The 16,707-nt window shown below is 40.2% G+C and overlaps 1 protein-coding gene across 1 annotated transcript; it reads right to left on the reverse strand.

Annotated features, from left to right (window-relative positions):
* Positions 1-340: 340 nt before the first annotated feature.
* On the reverse strand, positions 341-16,538 carry SENP8 (SUMO peptidase family member, NEDD8 specific). Its single transcript, XM_056128802.1, has 2 exons — positions 16,423-16,538; positions 341-1,318 (listed from the first exon to the last, which is right to left on the reverse strand). Exon 2 carries the CDS (start codon positions 1,280-1,282, stop codon positions 644-646), a length of 639 nt encoding a protein of 212 aa, XP_055984777.1. The 5' UTR covers positions 1,283-1,318; positions 16,423-16,538; the 3' UTR covers positions 341-643.
* Between the last annotated feature and the right edge of the window lie 169 nt (positions 16,539-16,707).

Consider the following 16,707-nt stretch of genomic DNA (forward strand, 5'->3'; position numbering starts at 1 on the left):
AAGGTTATACAGAGAGCTGGGAAATCTTTTGTGTGGTGCATCAAAGACACAGCATAGAAGTGAATAATGATTCCCCTTATATTTAGATCTTGAATTAGGTTAAGTCCTAGGCTGCTTCTAGCCAGTCGATCTTTTTCAATATGTGGGTGGTGCATTAAGATTATGGTTCTTCTACAATTTTCTTTGTGTATTCCTATAGAGTTCACATTCCTCAATTGTCTTATAGATTACTGTTTTTCCTTTGGAATAGCCAATTAGCAAGTCAAAAGGGAGTTATTTAAGGTAATAAAAAAGGGGCTGTGGTGTAACTTAGGACATTTAGAAACAGCACAATGATCGCTCCAAGTTAGAGTTATTTTATTTTTATGGTGCCAGGGATCAATGTCAGGGTGTCACGCTCACCAGGTCTCACACTCGCAAGTGCTCTACCACTGAGCCACATCCCTGGGGGCCCCTCAAGTTACGGGTAAGGTGAAACTTTCCGCTAGAATAATACAGAAAATGATTTTTCACTTTAAAGAAAAACTAAGAATATTAAGTTTCCCTCTCCAGGCATCTTCCCTCAGGCACTGAGACTGCAGCCATCCAGTAAATGGGACAGGCAGAAAGAGGAGAGTTGATCAGGCAACAAATTCGTCAATAGCTAATTTTTAGCAAGTCTGGCAATGAGATCTTTCCATTCTCCTCTCTTCTTTGTGATGTACGAAGGGGTGAGTAGCTGTAATAGTGATTCTGGCTGATGCCTGAAGTAGTTCTGACACAAGGTCTCAGCGTTACATATCACATACATTCCACAGTCATAGCTGTTTTGTTGAGCAGGGGCTTTCTCTTCCACAAAGGCCACTTTGACGCCCTTTCTGCCTAAGAAAGCCTCCAGTTTCTGGGCTACCTGCTTTGCATGGACTGAGTTGCTCTTGCTATGGGAATCATAATGAAAGAAGCTATTTTTTTCTTGAAGATAAACCAACAGACTCCAATGGGTTCCCCCAGCTGCCTGGTTAGAATTATCATTGATGGCTAAAAATACAACTCTCTTGTGTGGAAGGTCCAGGGGTTCAAGGAACACAGCCAACTCCGCTGGGTTGCAAGTGCACTTGATGAACTGGGTGACTTCAGGGCTGATGAAGCAGACATGGTCAGAGCAATCATGATACTGACTGTTGGCAAAGTACTCGAAGGCAAACCCAATAATATGGTCATTGAGCCAGCTTGGGGGATCCAACAGTGAGACATCTGATTGTCGCAGTAGACTGTCCATGTAACTCAGGACTACGGGGTCCATCTTGTCCTGACCACGGCTGCTCAGAAATTTCAGAAGCTGAAAAAAGGAAGAAGACAACATTTACTACTGACTAAGATGTGTGATCATAAAATGGGGATCATAAATAGTAGGTAGTCTTACAAAGTTTGGGTAAAAATGAAATATAATTGTAAATGTTTACCTTGATGCCTGACTAAGAGGAACTATTCTTGAAATTAGCTTATGTGCTGCTGGTTAACAATTAATTAGAATGAAAACTCTGGAAATTTTCCATGATGAAACAGAAAGCATAAATTTTTAATTTTCTCTTTAAATGCAGATTGTTTAAAATTATAACTAAATTATAAAGAATGCCTTACCAAACTCCAGAGCAACAACCATATATTGTGCTCTTTAATAAATATGCGTAATAAAGACTAATTATTTTTATATTAAAGATGAATTTTCAAAGCATCTATGAAAAAAACATTGCCAATTACCAAGGAAAAGTTTCTATTAGACATTAATTTTCAGACCAAAGACAAAATATTATTTTCTTATTTATAATTAAAGTAAATGTTATTAGAAGTGACAGTGAATGAAAATGATAGTGATTAAAAGGAACTATAATTTCAAGAACAAAAAATCAGGAGGCCAATATAGATAAAATTCATTTCTGATTCTTTCTAGTGATGAGTAAGAGTGATATTATTATATGTCTACCCATTTTCATCTTTAACCTTGAGGGGTGAAATAATGTCCATGTAATGTTTATACATGTTAAAAATTCTTTTGGCATTGATAGGTGGTGTGGTACAGGAATCAGGAGATCTGGATTTGGTCCCAGTTCTAACACTGAATTGTTAGTATCATTGTAAACAAGTAATTTATAAGATTTCGTCTTTATAAAATTTGGTCAATTGTCTGCTTTACATGCCTCAAAGTGATATAGAAAAGGCCAAATAATTGAACTCAGAGATTATTAAAAACAGAATTAAAACTTCAGTGAGATACTTAAAAAATCTAGAGAACTCAAAACCATCAAAACAAATGAGGTTTGGAAACAAACATCCATTCATTTTATCTTGTCCAAACAATAGCCTGATTAAGAGTAGGAACAAGACAAGTTGCATGATAAGATTAATATGCTCATAATCACCTGATTATGAGGTAAGGTGTTAATGGAGACAAGGAGTCTGTAAGTGTGAAAGGTATTATGGTAACCGAGTCCAACAGAGTTAACTACTATGCACTAACTTGGCAGCATAACAATATTTCTAAATATCACCAAGTAATAAACTATCATATGCAGATTGACAATACAAAATAAAGCATACTGTAAGAAAATAGTAATGCTTCAATGAAAGTTTCGGCTAGAATTTTGAGATTAACTTAAAATATTATGGCCATTAGACCATTTATTTTGTCAATTGGTCATATACATGAAACAATGTAATTTTATGACACAAGCATTTCCATATCATCAAAACCCTTCAAAAAGCTATATATGAACTGGAGAGATAGTTCAGTGGGCTGAGCATATGCTTTGCATGCTCAGGTCTGGATTCAATCTTTAAAATCACATAGTCCCTGAGGCCAGAGTCAGAAATAGCCCCTCAGTACTACCTGTTGTGGTTCCCACCCCAGCCCCTCCAAAAAAACCCTCACAAAACATCTAAACAGAAAAATAAATAAACCTCTTAAAAAAACACAATGAAGTAACCACAAAGCATCAAATACAGTTTTATGTGCATACAGTATATCATAAACTACATTTTCAATAATAATATGAGGTTGTTTATGGTAAAATTAAAAGAGCATGAATTAAGATTTTCATAAGAGGAAAGAATAACTTGATCAGAGACATAAACTGGAGCCAGAAATGAAGTTAACGAGGCATAGAGCACATTTGTTATGGGTGGACCAAAATTTGGCTCTAAGCTTTTTGGCAGCTAACCAGAGAGTGTTAAGTTAAACATTCACAATGTCCATAAGGTAAAAATACAGCATTTGCTCAGGAGAGGTAAAAGCATGCTTTGTATTAAGGTTAGACAGTTTTCCCTCAAGAGATTTTCATAAAAGACACAGTGTATCACAATAAAAAAATATATAACATGCTCGTAACAGATGAAGCAGTCAGAGAATTGTTTCTTATAATGCTCCTTAATATCCTCTACTAAGGATATTAATAAAGTATGGCAAAGAAGTAAACATCAACTTAGTAAAAGCAATTTTGTGGAGGCTATTACTCAGTTTGATGCTGATCTAATTTGATTTGAGATGGTTATGAAAAGGGGATGACCGCATATGCATCAACCAAAACTATCCAAATCTCTCTCCCCCAGCCCTTTGATGACTGTACATAGGGGCAATGCACTGTACTGACACCAGAAACCTGCTCTCTATTTTGCTGTCTGAACACGTAGTAACTCCATATTCACTGGTAACCAAACTAGAGATGGGAGCGTACAAAATTAGAGTCTGAACAGAAAGGCATCTCACCTTGGATGGAATGTAAACAGGAAGAACTAAGATTTTCTTTAGAAAATAGTTACTGTGTTTTGTCTGCTTGATTTTGAAGACCATCAACACAGAGAAAATGGGCCAAGAGAGAACAAAATTCAATTTCAAACAACATTATTACAATAGTTTAATCCTAACAATTCTACAGCAAATGAAACCAAAATAGCCTTTGATCAAACCACACTTGCTGTAAAAAGAACTAAACTGTTTATGTGAAGACTTAAATTTAAAACTCAGTTCTTCACCAGCCATGTGAGCATATGTAAATGATTTAATTTTTGTTTCCTTTTTTGTAAAGTAGAATATTAACGTTAACATGACCTTTATTGAGTACTTGTCAGTATAAAATAAACATTGGCAACTAATATTATAAATATATATAAACTATTTCCAGTTAACAACTGTGTCATCAGGAAATTAATATTCCAGCAACTGATAACTTCTATTTAAGCAGTGCTTGAATTTTTCCTATGTGCTAAGGGTTGGAAATAGAGAACAGGAATGAAATAATCAAAGTTCCTGCTTCATTAAGCTTGACTACTGTAAATGTGGGCTGGAGCGATAGCACAGCGGTAGGGCATTGGCCTTGCACGCAGCCGACCTGGAGAGCGGGGTTCAATTCCTCCACCCCTCTCAGAGAGCCCGGCAAGCTACTGAGAGTATCTTAACCTGCATGGCAAAGCCTGGCAAGCTACCCGTGACGTATTCAATACGCCAAACACAGTAACACCAAGTCTCACGATGGAGACGTTACTGGGCCCGCTCGAGCAAATCAATGAACAACGGGAGGACTGTGACCATGACTGTAAATGTGTACAATAAATACGTAATGATATATATATATATATCGGCTTTTGGGCCACATCTGCTTGATATCAGGGCTTACTCCTAGCTCTGTTCTCAGGATCACTCCTGCCAGATTTGGGGAACCATACCGGGATGCTGGGATCAAGCCTGAGTTGGCCGTGCGCAAGGCACGTGCCTTACCTGCTGTACTATCTCCCAGTCTCTGATATATGATTATTAAAAAAAAGTTATTCCAATTTTAATTTAAGCACCATGACTTACAATGCTGTTAAAAGTAACAGTTCAGGCATACAATGTTCCAATACCATCACTCTAGTGTCAATGTCCCTCTACCGATTTCTCTAGATCCCCTTGTATCCCAACCACCTTAACAAATTCATTTTTGTAGACCAACTGGGTTGTTACTATTGCCCCGTTTCCCCCCCACCCCAGTACCTTAACTATTTTATTTTTCATCCATATGAGAGGAATTGTTCTGTATTTGTTTAGCACGATCTGGTTTCATATGCGTAAGATGAATTGCAGGATTTCTTACATCTTTTCTTAAATCTGAGTAGCATTCCAGTGTGAAAATACAATTCTTCTAGTCACCTTCTGAATACCAAATGTTGGCATTGTGTGAAAACAAGGAACTATTTAGTCAATCAAATAAGAAACACATAAGAAGCACAAACAAAAGGAATGGGAATTTAATGGAGGGAACATCTGGGGAAATACGGGAAGGAAAGTTTAGATCAGGGCAGACTTCAAAGAAAGACTGGCAATAAATGGACTCTTGAAAGGCAAGCAGCCCAGTGGCATGGAGAAGGCCACTCAGTTGGCAGAGAGACAAAGAAAGCACTTTCAAGTATGTAGCTCAGGCAGGCTGGAATGAAGTGAAAGTAGGGATCTAGATGGGGGTTAAAGGAAGCTAAGTGATGACAGTCTAAATTCCAGATAAAGGAGATTGGAATTTGTACTGGAGGGAAAGGGTAGTCATTAATGGCTAGGTCAATGATTTAAGAAGATGAATAACTCAGCCAGTAAATAGGACTAATTGGTAGGGAAGAAACTGGAGGTAGGGACCAATTAGATTCTCAGCTGAAGCTAATGGCAGGAGGAAATGAGCTAACCTTTGGGGAAATGGAGGGGGAAAAGAAAGAGAGGCGAGGGGGAAAAGACTGCAGAAAGAGAATTGGTATGTTACCAGAGGAGAGGAAATAAAAGAAAGAATTATAAACTGTTAGGGAAATTGAAAGGATGACAATTTCATTATTAGTGGGCAGAGAAGGAGATGGAATGGGATCTAACAAAAGAATGAGAGTCATGCAGAACCACTCTAGGGATATTTCTATTGGAAAGCATGGTTCTTGGCATGTCTGAGGTACAAGAAATATTTTCCAGGAAAGCGGAACAAGGGAGTCAGATAATAGAGACTGGGGGTGCGAGGGGAGGGGAGAAACAAGGCTTAGGGTTTTTACACTGTCCCTAATATCTCCGTTTTTGCTTTTAATTTGTGTTTTTATCTATTTTCCTCTGTTGATTAAGTCTCATTAATAGTCAATTCTAGAATTAAAACATCTATGCACCTGTTCTTGATGGATGGGAAATAACATTGGGAATGAATTGGTGAAACTCTGTATAATTTTATAGCACCATAGCACTGTCCTTTCTGTTGTTCATCGATTTGTTGGGGCGGGCACCAGTAACGTCTCCATTGTGAGACTTGCTGTTACTGTTTTTGTCATATTGAATACATCACGGGGAGCTTGCCAGGCTTTGCTGTGCGGGCTTGATACTCTCAGTAGCTTGCTGGGCTCTCCGAGAGGGGCGGAGGAACTGAACCCAGGTGGGCCGTGTGCAAGGCAAATGCCCTACCTGCCGTGCTATGGCTCCAGCTCGTAGAATTTAATAAATACTACAAAATATCTACCTGTATTTTGGGTTTAAGTGGCATTTCAGGCCTAGACTCTGACTTTACCATGTGCAATATGTGTGACTCTGTGAGAGTTACTATTCATCCTTTTTCTGGGACTTATATTTTTATCTTTAAAATGAGTTATTAATAAAACCTGCCTCATAGGATTGCTTGGGGGATTAAAAAACATGAGTGAAAACACTCAACACATTGTATAGTATGTAACAGGCACTCTCTCTCTCAAAAAAAAAAAAAAAAGAAGCAAATTCCTTCCTAATTCTGTATATATGGGATGACAGCAATGAGAACCTTAAAGTTTTTTGAAATAAATAATTTTTAAGGTCATAAGAATATGAAATGATAATTAAGAGAGTCCAAGGCTTCCCCCTGTGAGAACATCCAAATAAAACTTCTCTGTATGCAGAGAACTCCAGGTCAAGGCAGTTTGGAAGAAGCCCAAGTATAGAACCAACTTTTTAACGGCATGCAGGGCTCATTATCCACCCTGGAGACTGGCCTGCATCCTGACCCGAGATATGTACTCTTGGCTTTTTCCCCTCTGGAGAAGCCTATATTCTCTCCTGAACCATATCTCTTGATCTTTCTTTCCCTTCACATTTATCTAAGTAAATTTGTTTATATAAAACAATTTCAATTCATTGATATAAACTAATGGTAAAACAAATCTATTTGTCTCTACATAACGTAATAGTCATCATAGACGTATGATGACAATGATAGGGCATAGTTCTGTGCTCTTGTGCTTTATCTTTGGCAAAAAAAAAGTTAATGCGAACTCTAAGGAAAAGAATTCTCTCAATCTCAGTGTAAAGCAATGATGCTAATGTGTTTTCAGTTTAATAAGTAAACCCTATGATTACAGGATCTAGTTATTACATTTTCCAACTCCTGTCGCTAGATAAAGCTAATACTGAACTCATATACACTTCCTAAATAAAGGTTTACATTTAATAAAAGGAAAAAGACTGATTTTTCATATTAATCTTAAAAATCTTTGAAGTGAATATTTCTGTTTGCTCTAAAAGCATGTAATGAAAATGTAATTAAAAATATACTCAAAGTCCCAGTTTCGATCCCCGGCATCCCATATGGTCCCCCAAGCACTGCCAGGAGTAATTCCTGAGTGCATGAGCCAGGAGTAACTCCTGAGCATTGCTGGGTGTGACCCAAAAAAACAAAACAAAACAAAACAAAAATATATATGTATATACTCAAAGGGTAAATCATTAGTTTCATATGAACCATTAGGTAAGTGAAGAAACTGCTGTTTCAGGGCCGGATCGGTAGTACAGCGGGCAGGGCATTTGCCTTGCACACAGCTGGACCGGGTTCAATCCCCAGCATCCCATATATGGTCCCCCGAGCACTACAGGAGTGATTCCTGAGTGGCAGAGCCAGGAGTAACCCCGGAGCATTGCCGTATGTGACCCAAAACGCTGAAAAAAAAAATCTGCTATTTCAGTAGGAGAAACTCAGAAACTCAAAGTTGGAGTCAGAAGATGTGGGATTCAGTTCATATCTGTAATTAATGAGTCATTTAACTGTGGAGATGTCATTAAACCTCTGGGTTGCAGCTTCATCATCTGTACTGGGTTTGTACTAGATAAACAGAGGCTCTATTCAGAGAGCACATCAGAATCATTTAAAGGAATTTTACATAGCATATATACATGACTGATCTCTAGGGGCAGGATTTGGTCATTTTTATTTTTGATATTTTTCCCCCAAGCAATCCTATGATTTCCAAAAGTCCCTTTTATTTCTACAGTTTCTATAATACTAAGGCTAAGCAATATCTGCCACTATTTTTTGTTTTGTTTTGTTTTGGGACCATACCAGGAGATCCTTACTCCTGGCTCTGCACTCAGAAATTACTTCTGGTGATGCTCAGGAACTGTATGGGATGCCGGGATCTAACCTAGGTTGGCTGCCTTGAAAGAAAGCACCCTACTTGCTGTACTCTCTCTCCAGCCTCTACTTGCCAGTTTTAAAATCTTGTCATTCTCTTAAAAATTTTAGTTTTCTAGTCCAAGAATCTGTAAACTATGGTCAAACTATGGTCAAGCTTTGCTCAAAAGACCAAATCTGATGCTTTAACTAAGTTGTATTGGAAAAGAAGTTATGCTAACTTTTGTATCGTCTATGTTTGTTTTTGAGGTACTAGGATAGAGCTGAATAGCCTGTAAAGCCTAAAATGTTTCCTGTTTTGTCTCTTGGAGGAAGAACTTAGTAGATTCCTACTCAAGACCACCGATATTTAACATAGAGTACATTTCCAGATTGAGTTAATTTTTAAAGTTCCTAAAGTGTTGGAGCACTGTAGCACTGTCCTCCCATTGTTCATCAATTTGTTCGAGTGGGCACCAGTAACGTCTCCATTGTGAGACTTGTAACTGTTTTTGGCATATCGAATACGTCATGGGTAGCTTGCCAGGCTTTGCCATGCGGGCGGAATACAGGGCCAGAGAGAAAGCTCAGCGGGCTGAGCTCATGCTTTGTATGTGGGCACAGAGCAAGGAGCAGCCATTGGTCACAGCTGCTTCTGGCCCACAAATAAACAACAAAATAATAAAGGCAGTTAGCAGCGATAGCACAGCGGGTAGGGCGTTCGCCTTACAAGCGGCCAACATGGCCGACCCGAGTTCGATTCCTCCGCCCCTCTCGGAGAGCCCGGCAAGCTACCGAGAGTATTCGATATGCCAGACACAGTAACAACAAAGTCTCCAATGGAGACGTTACTGGGCCCGCTCGAGCAAATCGACGATCAACGGGAGGGCCTTTTTACCTTTACCAGGTAGTTGAATTAACCTTTTAACTAGAGATGTAATTGCTGTTTCAGACCGAGTTAAAGAGGAAATGCTTTGAGATACTAATTACAGGAATGGGGAGAGGTGAGGAGGGAGCTCATAGTGCTGGAGTATATGCCAGGCATATTCGAGTATGATCCCGAGTGTGATCGCCAGCATTCTAATTACAGGAATGGGGAGGGAGCTTACAGGGCTGAAGTATATGCCCCGTATATCTGAGGTCTCCAAACACATGGCCTCCAGGGGCAGGCAAATTTCTTTGCTTAACTCACTCTACTTTGCTGGTGGAGATACTTGGATGGAATAGTCTAATTACTGTATGTAGTGTCACCTGTAACCCAAGTGGCTAATTCTTAGGAACCAGATTCTCTGATAATTAGTAAAGGCGTGAACACAAGCTTGCACTTTTAAAGTAGCTTAACTGTATTTTAAGAGCCAGGCCTTTATTAAAGCAAATTAATTCATCTGATCAAAATATATTTTGATGATTTGTGTGTGTGCCAACTTTGTAATAATTTGACCAGAAACTGAACTAGTACCTTATAGTGAAATATAAACTTGCGAGCAATGTCCATTTTTTTTTTTCTTTTTAGTTATTCTTCTTTTGGTTTTGGGGCATACCCGGCTGCAATGAGGGCTTACTTGGCTCTGTGCTCAGGGATCACTCCTGGCAGAGCTTAGGACCATATGTGGTGGTAGGTCTTGAACCTAGGTTAGTTGCTAGTACCTTTTAAGAGCAAAAGTGAGATTTTATTCATTGCTATTTAATTTTTATTGCTTGATAAACTAGAGATGTTTTAATATATATTTTTTTCTGAAGAAAACTAAATGTATTTAAAAATTTCTAAAAACTATAAATAAATGCAGATATATTTCTCAATTTTATATTTATAAGTTGAACAGTATTCTTATAATATCAGTATTTTATAAAGAGAGGAATGCTGCTCTTCAATTAGCAAAAGTATTCAGTATGATGATGATGTCTGGCAACTCTATTGCTTTAAATTCTATTTAGTTCTTCCTGGAGTCAGGCAGATAGACTTAGGTGATCAATGAAGATTTCTTCTCGTACTAGTCTCTGTTGCTAGCCATAGCCATGTCACTGACAATGTCACTGACCTTGAAAAGAATTTTTGTTTGTTTTCGGGCCACACAAGGCAGTGCTCAAGGCTTACTCCTGGCTCTGCTATATCACTCCTGATGGGGCTAGGGGAATCATAGAGGGTGCTGGGAATTGAATCTAGGTTGGCTTCATGCAAGGCAAATGCCCTAACCACTGTACCATCTCTTTGGCCCTGACCATAAAAAAGAATTTTATTCTCAGTCTACCAACCTACCTCAAGGGTTCCATCTATAACTGTGTCACATTTACTCTCTTAACATAAAATTGGTGTAAACCACAGGTTTTGTCTGTGTGTGTGTGGGGGGGGTGGTGGTGGTGGTGGTGGTGGTGGTGGTGGTGGTGGTGGTGGAACTCTCCCAAGCAGTGTTTGCGGGTACTGGAATCACACTCCTGGCAATACTCTGCCAACTAGGCCAGTTGGTTCAATCCTATGGCCATGGATGTGGTACTCCTTGGACCCTGCTGGGGTTCACCAAGGTGCTCAGGGTACACTAGTCTTTGTGTGTGTGTGTGTGTGTGTGTGTGTGTGTGTGTGTGTGTGTGTCTGGTGGTGATGATGGTGGTGAGGAGAGGGGAGGAGCTGAGTCTCACCCATAGGTGCTCCGGGGTTGCTTGGTGGTTGCTCCTGGGGACTGATTGAACTGGGGTTGTCACAAGGGAAACTCCTTAACCCCAGTACTATCTCTCTGGCCCACACCAATCTTTTTATAAACAAATTTTGCTTTAAATTTTCTGACAAATGGCTTTATGTCATTGCAAAATTTGAAATGACTGAGAGGAAGTGGGTAAAGTGAGTATACGGGGAAGCCATTAATGAGACTTCAATAAAATTTTCTGAGGGAGTGAACAGAATTTTATATTATATACAGTAACAAAAGCTGATAAAGTAAGGTCAAGCTAAAGTCACATTCTGCCTGATTTCATAAACAATCACTGTGTTTAGCACATGATAAATATATGCAAACACACCATTTGATAGAGAATAAAAAAAGGCACCATATATTAATCTTTCTTGCACTGTAGAGTTCAGTGCCTGGTAAGTTAATGTTTCCATTGCTAGTTCAGAGTAAATTGTTATTGGGGTCAGGAATGTGGCTTAAGTGGTAGGGCACATGCCTTGCATATGTGAGGTCCTGAGTTCCATTCCAGCACTGTATGGCCCTCCACAACTACAACAACAAAAAGAGGTAAACTTACTATAAATTCCTAATAGGTTTTGAAAGTGTGACTGTCATATAGTAGAGGCCCAATAAATATTTAGTGAGCGAATAATGAATTTATATTTTTTTACTATGCTGAAAGAAAAATAGGATCTGATGGGAAATGTTTAAGATACACAGTTTTGTCTCAGTGATTTGTCTCTAAATGTTAATACTCATGACATACTTGACCATGTTTCAGTTCTATATTAATAGGCAGCACTAAATATCTCCAGCAGCAATTTATTTTAGCTGCATTTAACTAACATAAAGTACAAAGTTGATGTAACAGACAGTTGTGAGAAAATTAGAGCCAATTAAACACAGAAATCCCCTAGCTATTGTTTTGAAGGATCTTAACCTAGCCCACAACTCAGAGTATATACTAATTTGTTGGCCATCAGGGAAGATATGTTACACATTTTGTTTTTTTGGGCCACACTTGGTAGTGCTCTGGGGCTGCTCAGGGAATACTCCCAGTAGGTTGCTGAGGAACTGTCCCTGGTGGCATTCTGGATACCAGGGATTGAACCTGGGTTTCCAGCATATAAAACATGTTCACCAGCCCTTTGAGCTATCTCCCTGACTTCATGAGGGGAAAAAAAAAATTAAGCCTGTAGTGTAGATGCTAAAAAATAACTGTAATCAGGAGAATTTTTTTCTACCAGAATTAGTACTGTGATCTAATGGTTTTCTGTGATCTAGAGAAATGAATGTGTGAAGGGGTACCCATTTAATTGGAAGACAGAAATCTCGAGAGTATTCTCAAGATTTTCTGTAATAGAAACTTTTACACAGCCTCATAAAATTACAAGTGTTCTCTCTTGTTTTTACATAGACCAGTTTTCTGTTTCCGCCAAAAAAAAAAAAAAAAACAAGACATATAGATGAACTTAAACCTCTACAAGAATCTGATCATCAGTCTATGTTGAATGATAATGCTATGCAGTTTTCCAGTGGTTAAACAGAAAGAAAGTCAACATAGGCTAGTAAAATTGAGATTCCAATCTGATTTAGAAAGTCAAGTAACTTTTTATTACTCGTTTGAATTGTAATACCTGGATCTCAGATTCAGTACTTTGAATGTATTTTAAATGCACACAATTTGGGGACTAGCTACAATGAGGAAAGTTAGTTTTATAGTGTGGTAGTAAATGTTAGCAGATAGGTTACCAGGACCATGAGAATTTTATTTCTGTTTGCTAAAGCATTTTACATATTCAGTGGTTGAAGGCAGCATTCTTTAACACTTTCAGACGTTTTTAACCTTTTTTACAATTGGTGAGGACTGGCACCTGCCTGCATACCAGACCACGGACTGGTATTTATAACTATGGTGGTACACCAGTGTTTTTTTTAACCCATTTATGCTAGCAGACCTGCAACCATCAATAGACTAGTGGCTGAAGACACTGGTTTAATAAATTGGGAAGAAGTCTTAACCTTGACTCAGAAATGTATGACTTACAAGTGTAGTGTAGATGATGAAAATTAACCAAGGAAATTCCTAGCAACAGCTGGGAACCTATAATATGGTAAAGCACTGCTTTATCGTAATTAATAACAATGATGATTTATAATACAAAAAATGAGCTGGTCACCCTGACCATGAACAAAAACAAAAAAAGATGCTAACTGACTTCAATGGTGCCAGGCACATACCTATTGAAAGGTAAGTCATTTATTCTAGTTTATATTTCTTTAGGCTGTTAATCAGTCACATTATGGAAATAAAGGAACTCAGCAGTCATTAGAGATTACTTCATAATAAATGTTTTTTGTTTGTTTGAGGCACACCTAGTGGTACTCACTGCCTACTCCTTGCTCTGTGCTCTGGGACCATATGCAATGTCAGGGATCAAACCTGGTCAGCTGATCTTCTCTGGCCCAAATCTAGTATTTTCATTCCTATATTCTGTTAGCCTAAATTACAGTTCTGCTAGATTATTTTTTCAAGCAAAACTCTGTTATTATACTTAAACTCAACATCTCTCAATTGTCTATAAATCACCGTCCAGCATTCCACAAAAATATCATCCATCTTACTTTCCTGATTTATTTTCTAGTTCTGCCTCTACCCACAAATTCATTCCTCTTTAGGCCCAAGTTATTAGGTAACAGTAGACTCATATCAGTTGCTATATCTGAGGTATGAAGAGCAGAAAGAAAAGGCCTATTTTCCATTCCCACTTTAACAGAAATGAAAATTGCTCTAGTACCTTTCTGAAACACAGACTTGCTTTGTAATGCTCTTCCCTACCATCATTACATGAGCTTTTTATAAGTCTAGGATCAATAGGCCAGGATGTGGCTAGAATTGAAAGGTTCCATGAATTTGAACCGGGGAAAATTATATCTTTATTTTCAATTATCTCTAACTGTAGCATTTCCTACAGTAAGGGTAGGCAATAAACAACAGTGGTATTAGCAGTCCCTGTTATTTTTCACCAATAGAAACATATTTCATATCTCACTTTGTTGTTGCAGATATCTCAGAATGTAATTTATACTCATTATTATTTTGAAATTACACAAACTGAATGACTGCCTGACGTTATTAAATGCATCATCACATATTTCATCTGTAAATAAAATTTGTTACTTTTAAAAAAAAAACATATACTGTACAAACTCTGAGGTAGGGTTCACAGGCCAGATTGTCAAAGAGGTACATAGCATAGAAGAGGTTATTTTATTTCTACCTTTTCATACCCATTAGCTGCTTATAATATACAATATAAACACTTCAGCTTGAAATTTACACAGCTTCTCATGCTGTTAACACCCACTTTATCATCTTTATCTCTGCCCCACCCCTACTCTCCTTACTATGCCCTGGTCATACCAGACAACAGTAACTCTCTCTTATCTGGAGGCAGATATGCAGGTTTTGGCATTAACCCTAGTTAAAAAGGCAGTAACCACATACTGACTTAGACTTTGTCTATAAAGCCTTTCTCTGCCATGAGATCCTAATATGACCATGTCTAAAACATGTTTATAGCTATGTGTAACTTAAATGATGGCTGAAACAAATAAGAGAATACAGATTCTAAAATGCAAATGTGTTGTGTATAATAGTCTCTTGGGGGATAAAAGTTAATCTTTGATTTGGGATAAAATGGTAAATGCTCTTGAATTCTAAGGCAGGATCTACATTTGAAAAACCCTAGATGGAAGGGAAAGGGAGAGGGAGTGTATGAAGCAGCTCTGAATAAGACTGAGGGATGGAATTGTGAAGGAAAAGGCTAGAGTGGCTCCTACTCCAATTCCCCAGACCAGACAATAAGGATTTCCATCCTCTAATCTTCTCTTTCCGTCATTAACTTTCTCACTCAACTGTTACTCCATCATCTTCCAGCCTTTCCTTACCTACTTTTTATCGGTCCCTACTTCTACTGGTTCTCACACCTTAGCATTCATTCTTCACCTGGGGAGTATGCCCCACCAGATAGTACAGAGGGGAAGGGGAAGAGGCTTGCCTCGCATCTGGTAGACTCCTGGCAAAACTGCCAGGAACAATCCCTAAGCTAGGAGCAAGTCCTGAGCACTGCCCAGTGTGGCCTCAAAACAAAAGATAATGAACCTGGAAAAAACTGAAAAATACTGTCCCCTGGGCTCTAACCTCTCAAGCTTTTAAAATTAGTATTGGGGGAAACAATACTGATACTACTTTATGGAGGGGGGAATACTACTTTATGGGCACACCCGGTGGTGCTCAGAGATCACTTCTGGTGGGCTCTGGGGACCAGATGGAGTGCCAGGGATAGAACCCAGGTTGGCCTCCTGCAAGGTAAACACTCTACCCACTATACCATCACTTTGCCCCTGACAGTACTTTTATTTTTTTGATTATTTACTTTTAAATAGGCTTCTCAGATGATTTTCAAGGTCTACACAAGCTGAGTTCCACTAATGCTCCTGATTTTATGTAGTCACTTCCACCCATGAAAGTCTACTCGTGGTTCCAAGGTGCACTTTTATGCTTACAGAGTTTTCCCCACTTTAAAGAAAATATTCTTGGATCCATCATTCCAGCCCATCTTCTCCATGCGTTAAACCAACGCTTGGGGCTGCAGAGATAGTACAGGGATTAAGGCATCTGCCTTGCAACCGGCTCGCCGGGTTCGACCCCTGGCACCCCTGGCACCCCGGGCGCCGCTGGGAGTAATCTCTCGAGCGCGGATCCAGCGCTCCCCCGAGCCCAGGCCCCTGAACATGCCACACACGTGTCCTATCACGTGAACGACCTTCTCGAACTTCTTTTTCTTCCAGGACTCTCACAGGCCTTGGGACCCGTCGTTCTCTCGGGCTTTGACCTCCGCTCAAATTTCTTCACAGAGATTTGCCTTTTTTTAACCCCAATGACCCCGAGGTCACCCTGAAAAGGGTTTTCTCGAGTCCCCGGGCTTCGATGTTTTTTTTTTTTTTTTTTCCCCCCTGAAGGTAATTTCTTTGGAGTCTGCAGGTCGGCTTCCAGAGAACGCGGCGCTTCAGGAAGCGGAGGCTGTTTCCTCCGCTCCTGACTTTCGCCCCGCGCGCTCGGGGCCAAGGGGCGAGGAATGAATGGAAAGGAAGATCGGGAAAAGGAAGCCAGGGGCGGGGAGGGGCGAGGGGAGGGAGGCGGGCGCGGGGGAAGGGGCGTGTGCGTGGAAAAGGGGCGGGGGCTCGGGGGGCGGCGCCGAGGAGCCCGCTCCAGAATGGGGAGGGAGCAGCCACGCGCCAGACCAGCGCCCGCACCGCAGCGGGCCCCCGCCAGGCCCCAGCGACCGACCGGCCGGAGTGCGGGGGCGGCGGCGTCTTACCTGCCTCGGGCCTCCTCGCCGCCGCCACCACCAGCCTCCAGACACCTTTTCGGCAGTGGCCGGAAAGCGAGAGTTCAGGTCGCAAACCTAGCTTTCGGCCCCAGCCTCGCGACATTTCTCTCCAGCAGAGGGAGACTATAAGTCAGTTCGCAGCCCGGCCGTAAGGTGAGGACGGAAAGGCGGGGCGGGGCCGCCGGGGCGGGGCGGGGCGGTGGGCGTGGCCACGCAGGCGCGCAGGGCACTCCCCGGCGGCGTCACGTGCGGGGGCGGCGTCGGGACTGGGCC

Source organism: Sorex fumeus, unplaced genomic scaffold, assembly GCF_029834395.1.
Source record: "Sorex fumeus unplaced genomic scaffold, SorFum_2.1 ptg000067l, whole genome shotgun sequence".
Classification (NCBI taxonomy): domain Eukaryota; kingdom Metazoa; phylum Chordata; class Mammalia; order Eulipotyphla; family Soricidae; genus Sorex; species Sorex fumeus.

Bases quoted from the DNA above. Each gene is read 5' to 3' on its own strand.
- SENP8 (XM_056128802.1), bottom strand. From the start codon at position 1,282: ATGGACCCCGTAGTCCTGAGTTACATGGACAGTCTACTGCGACAATCA.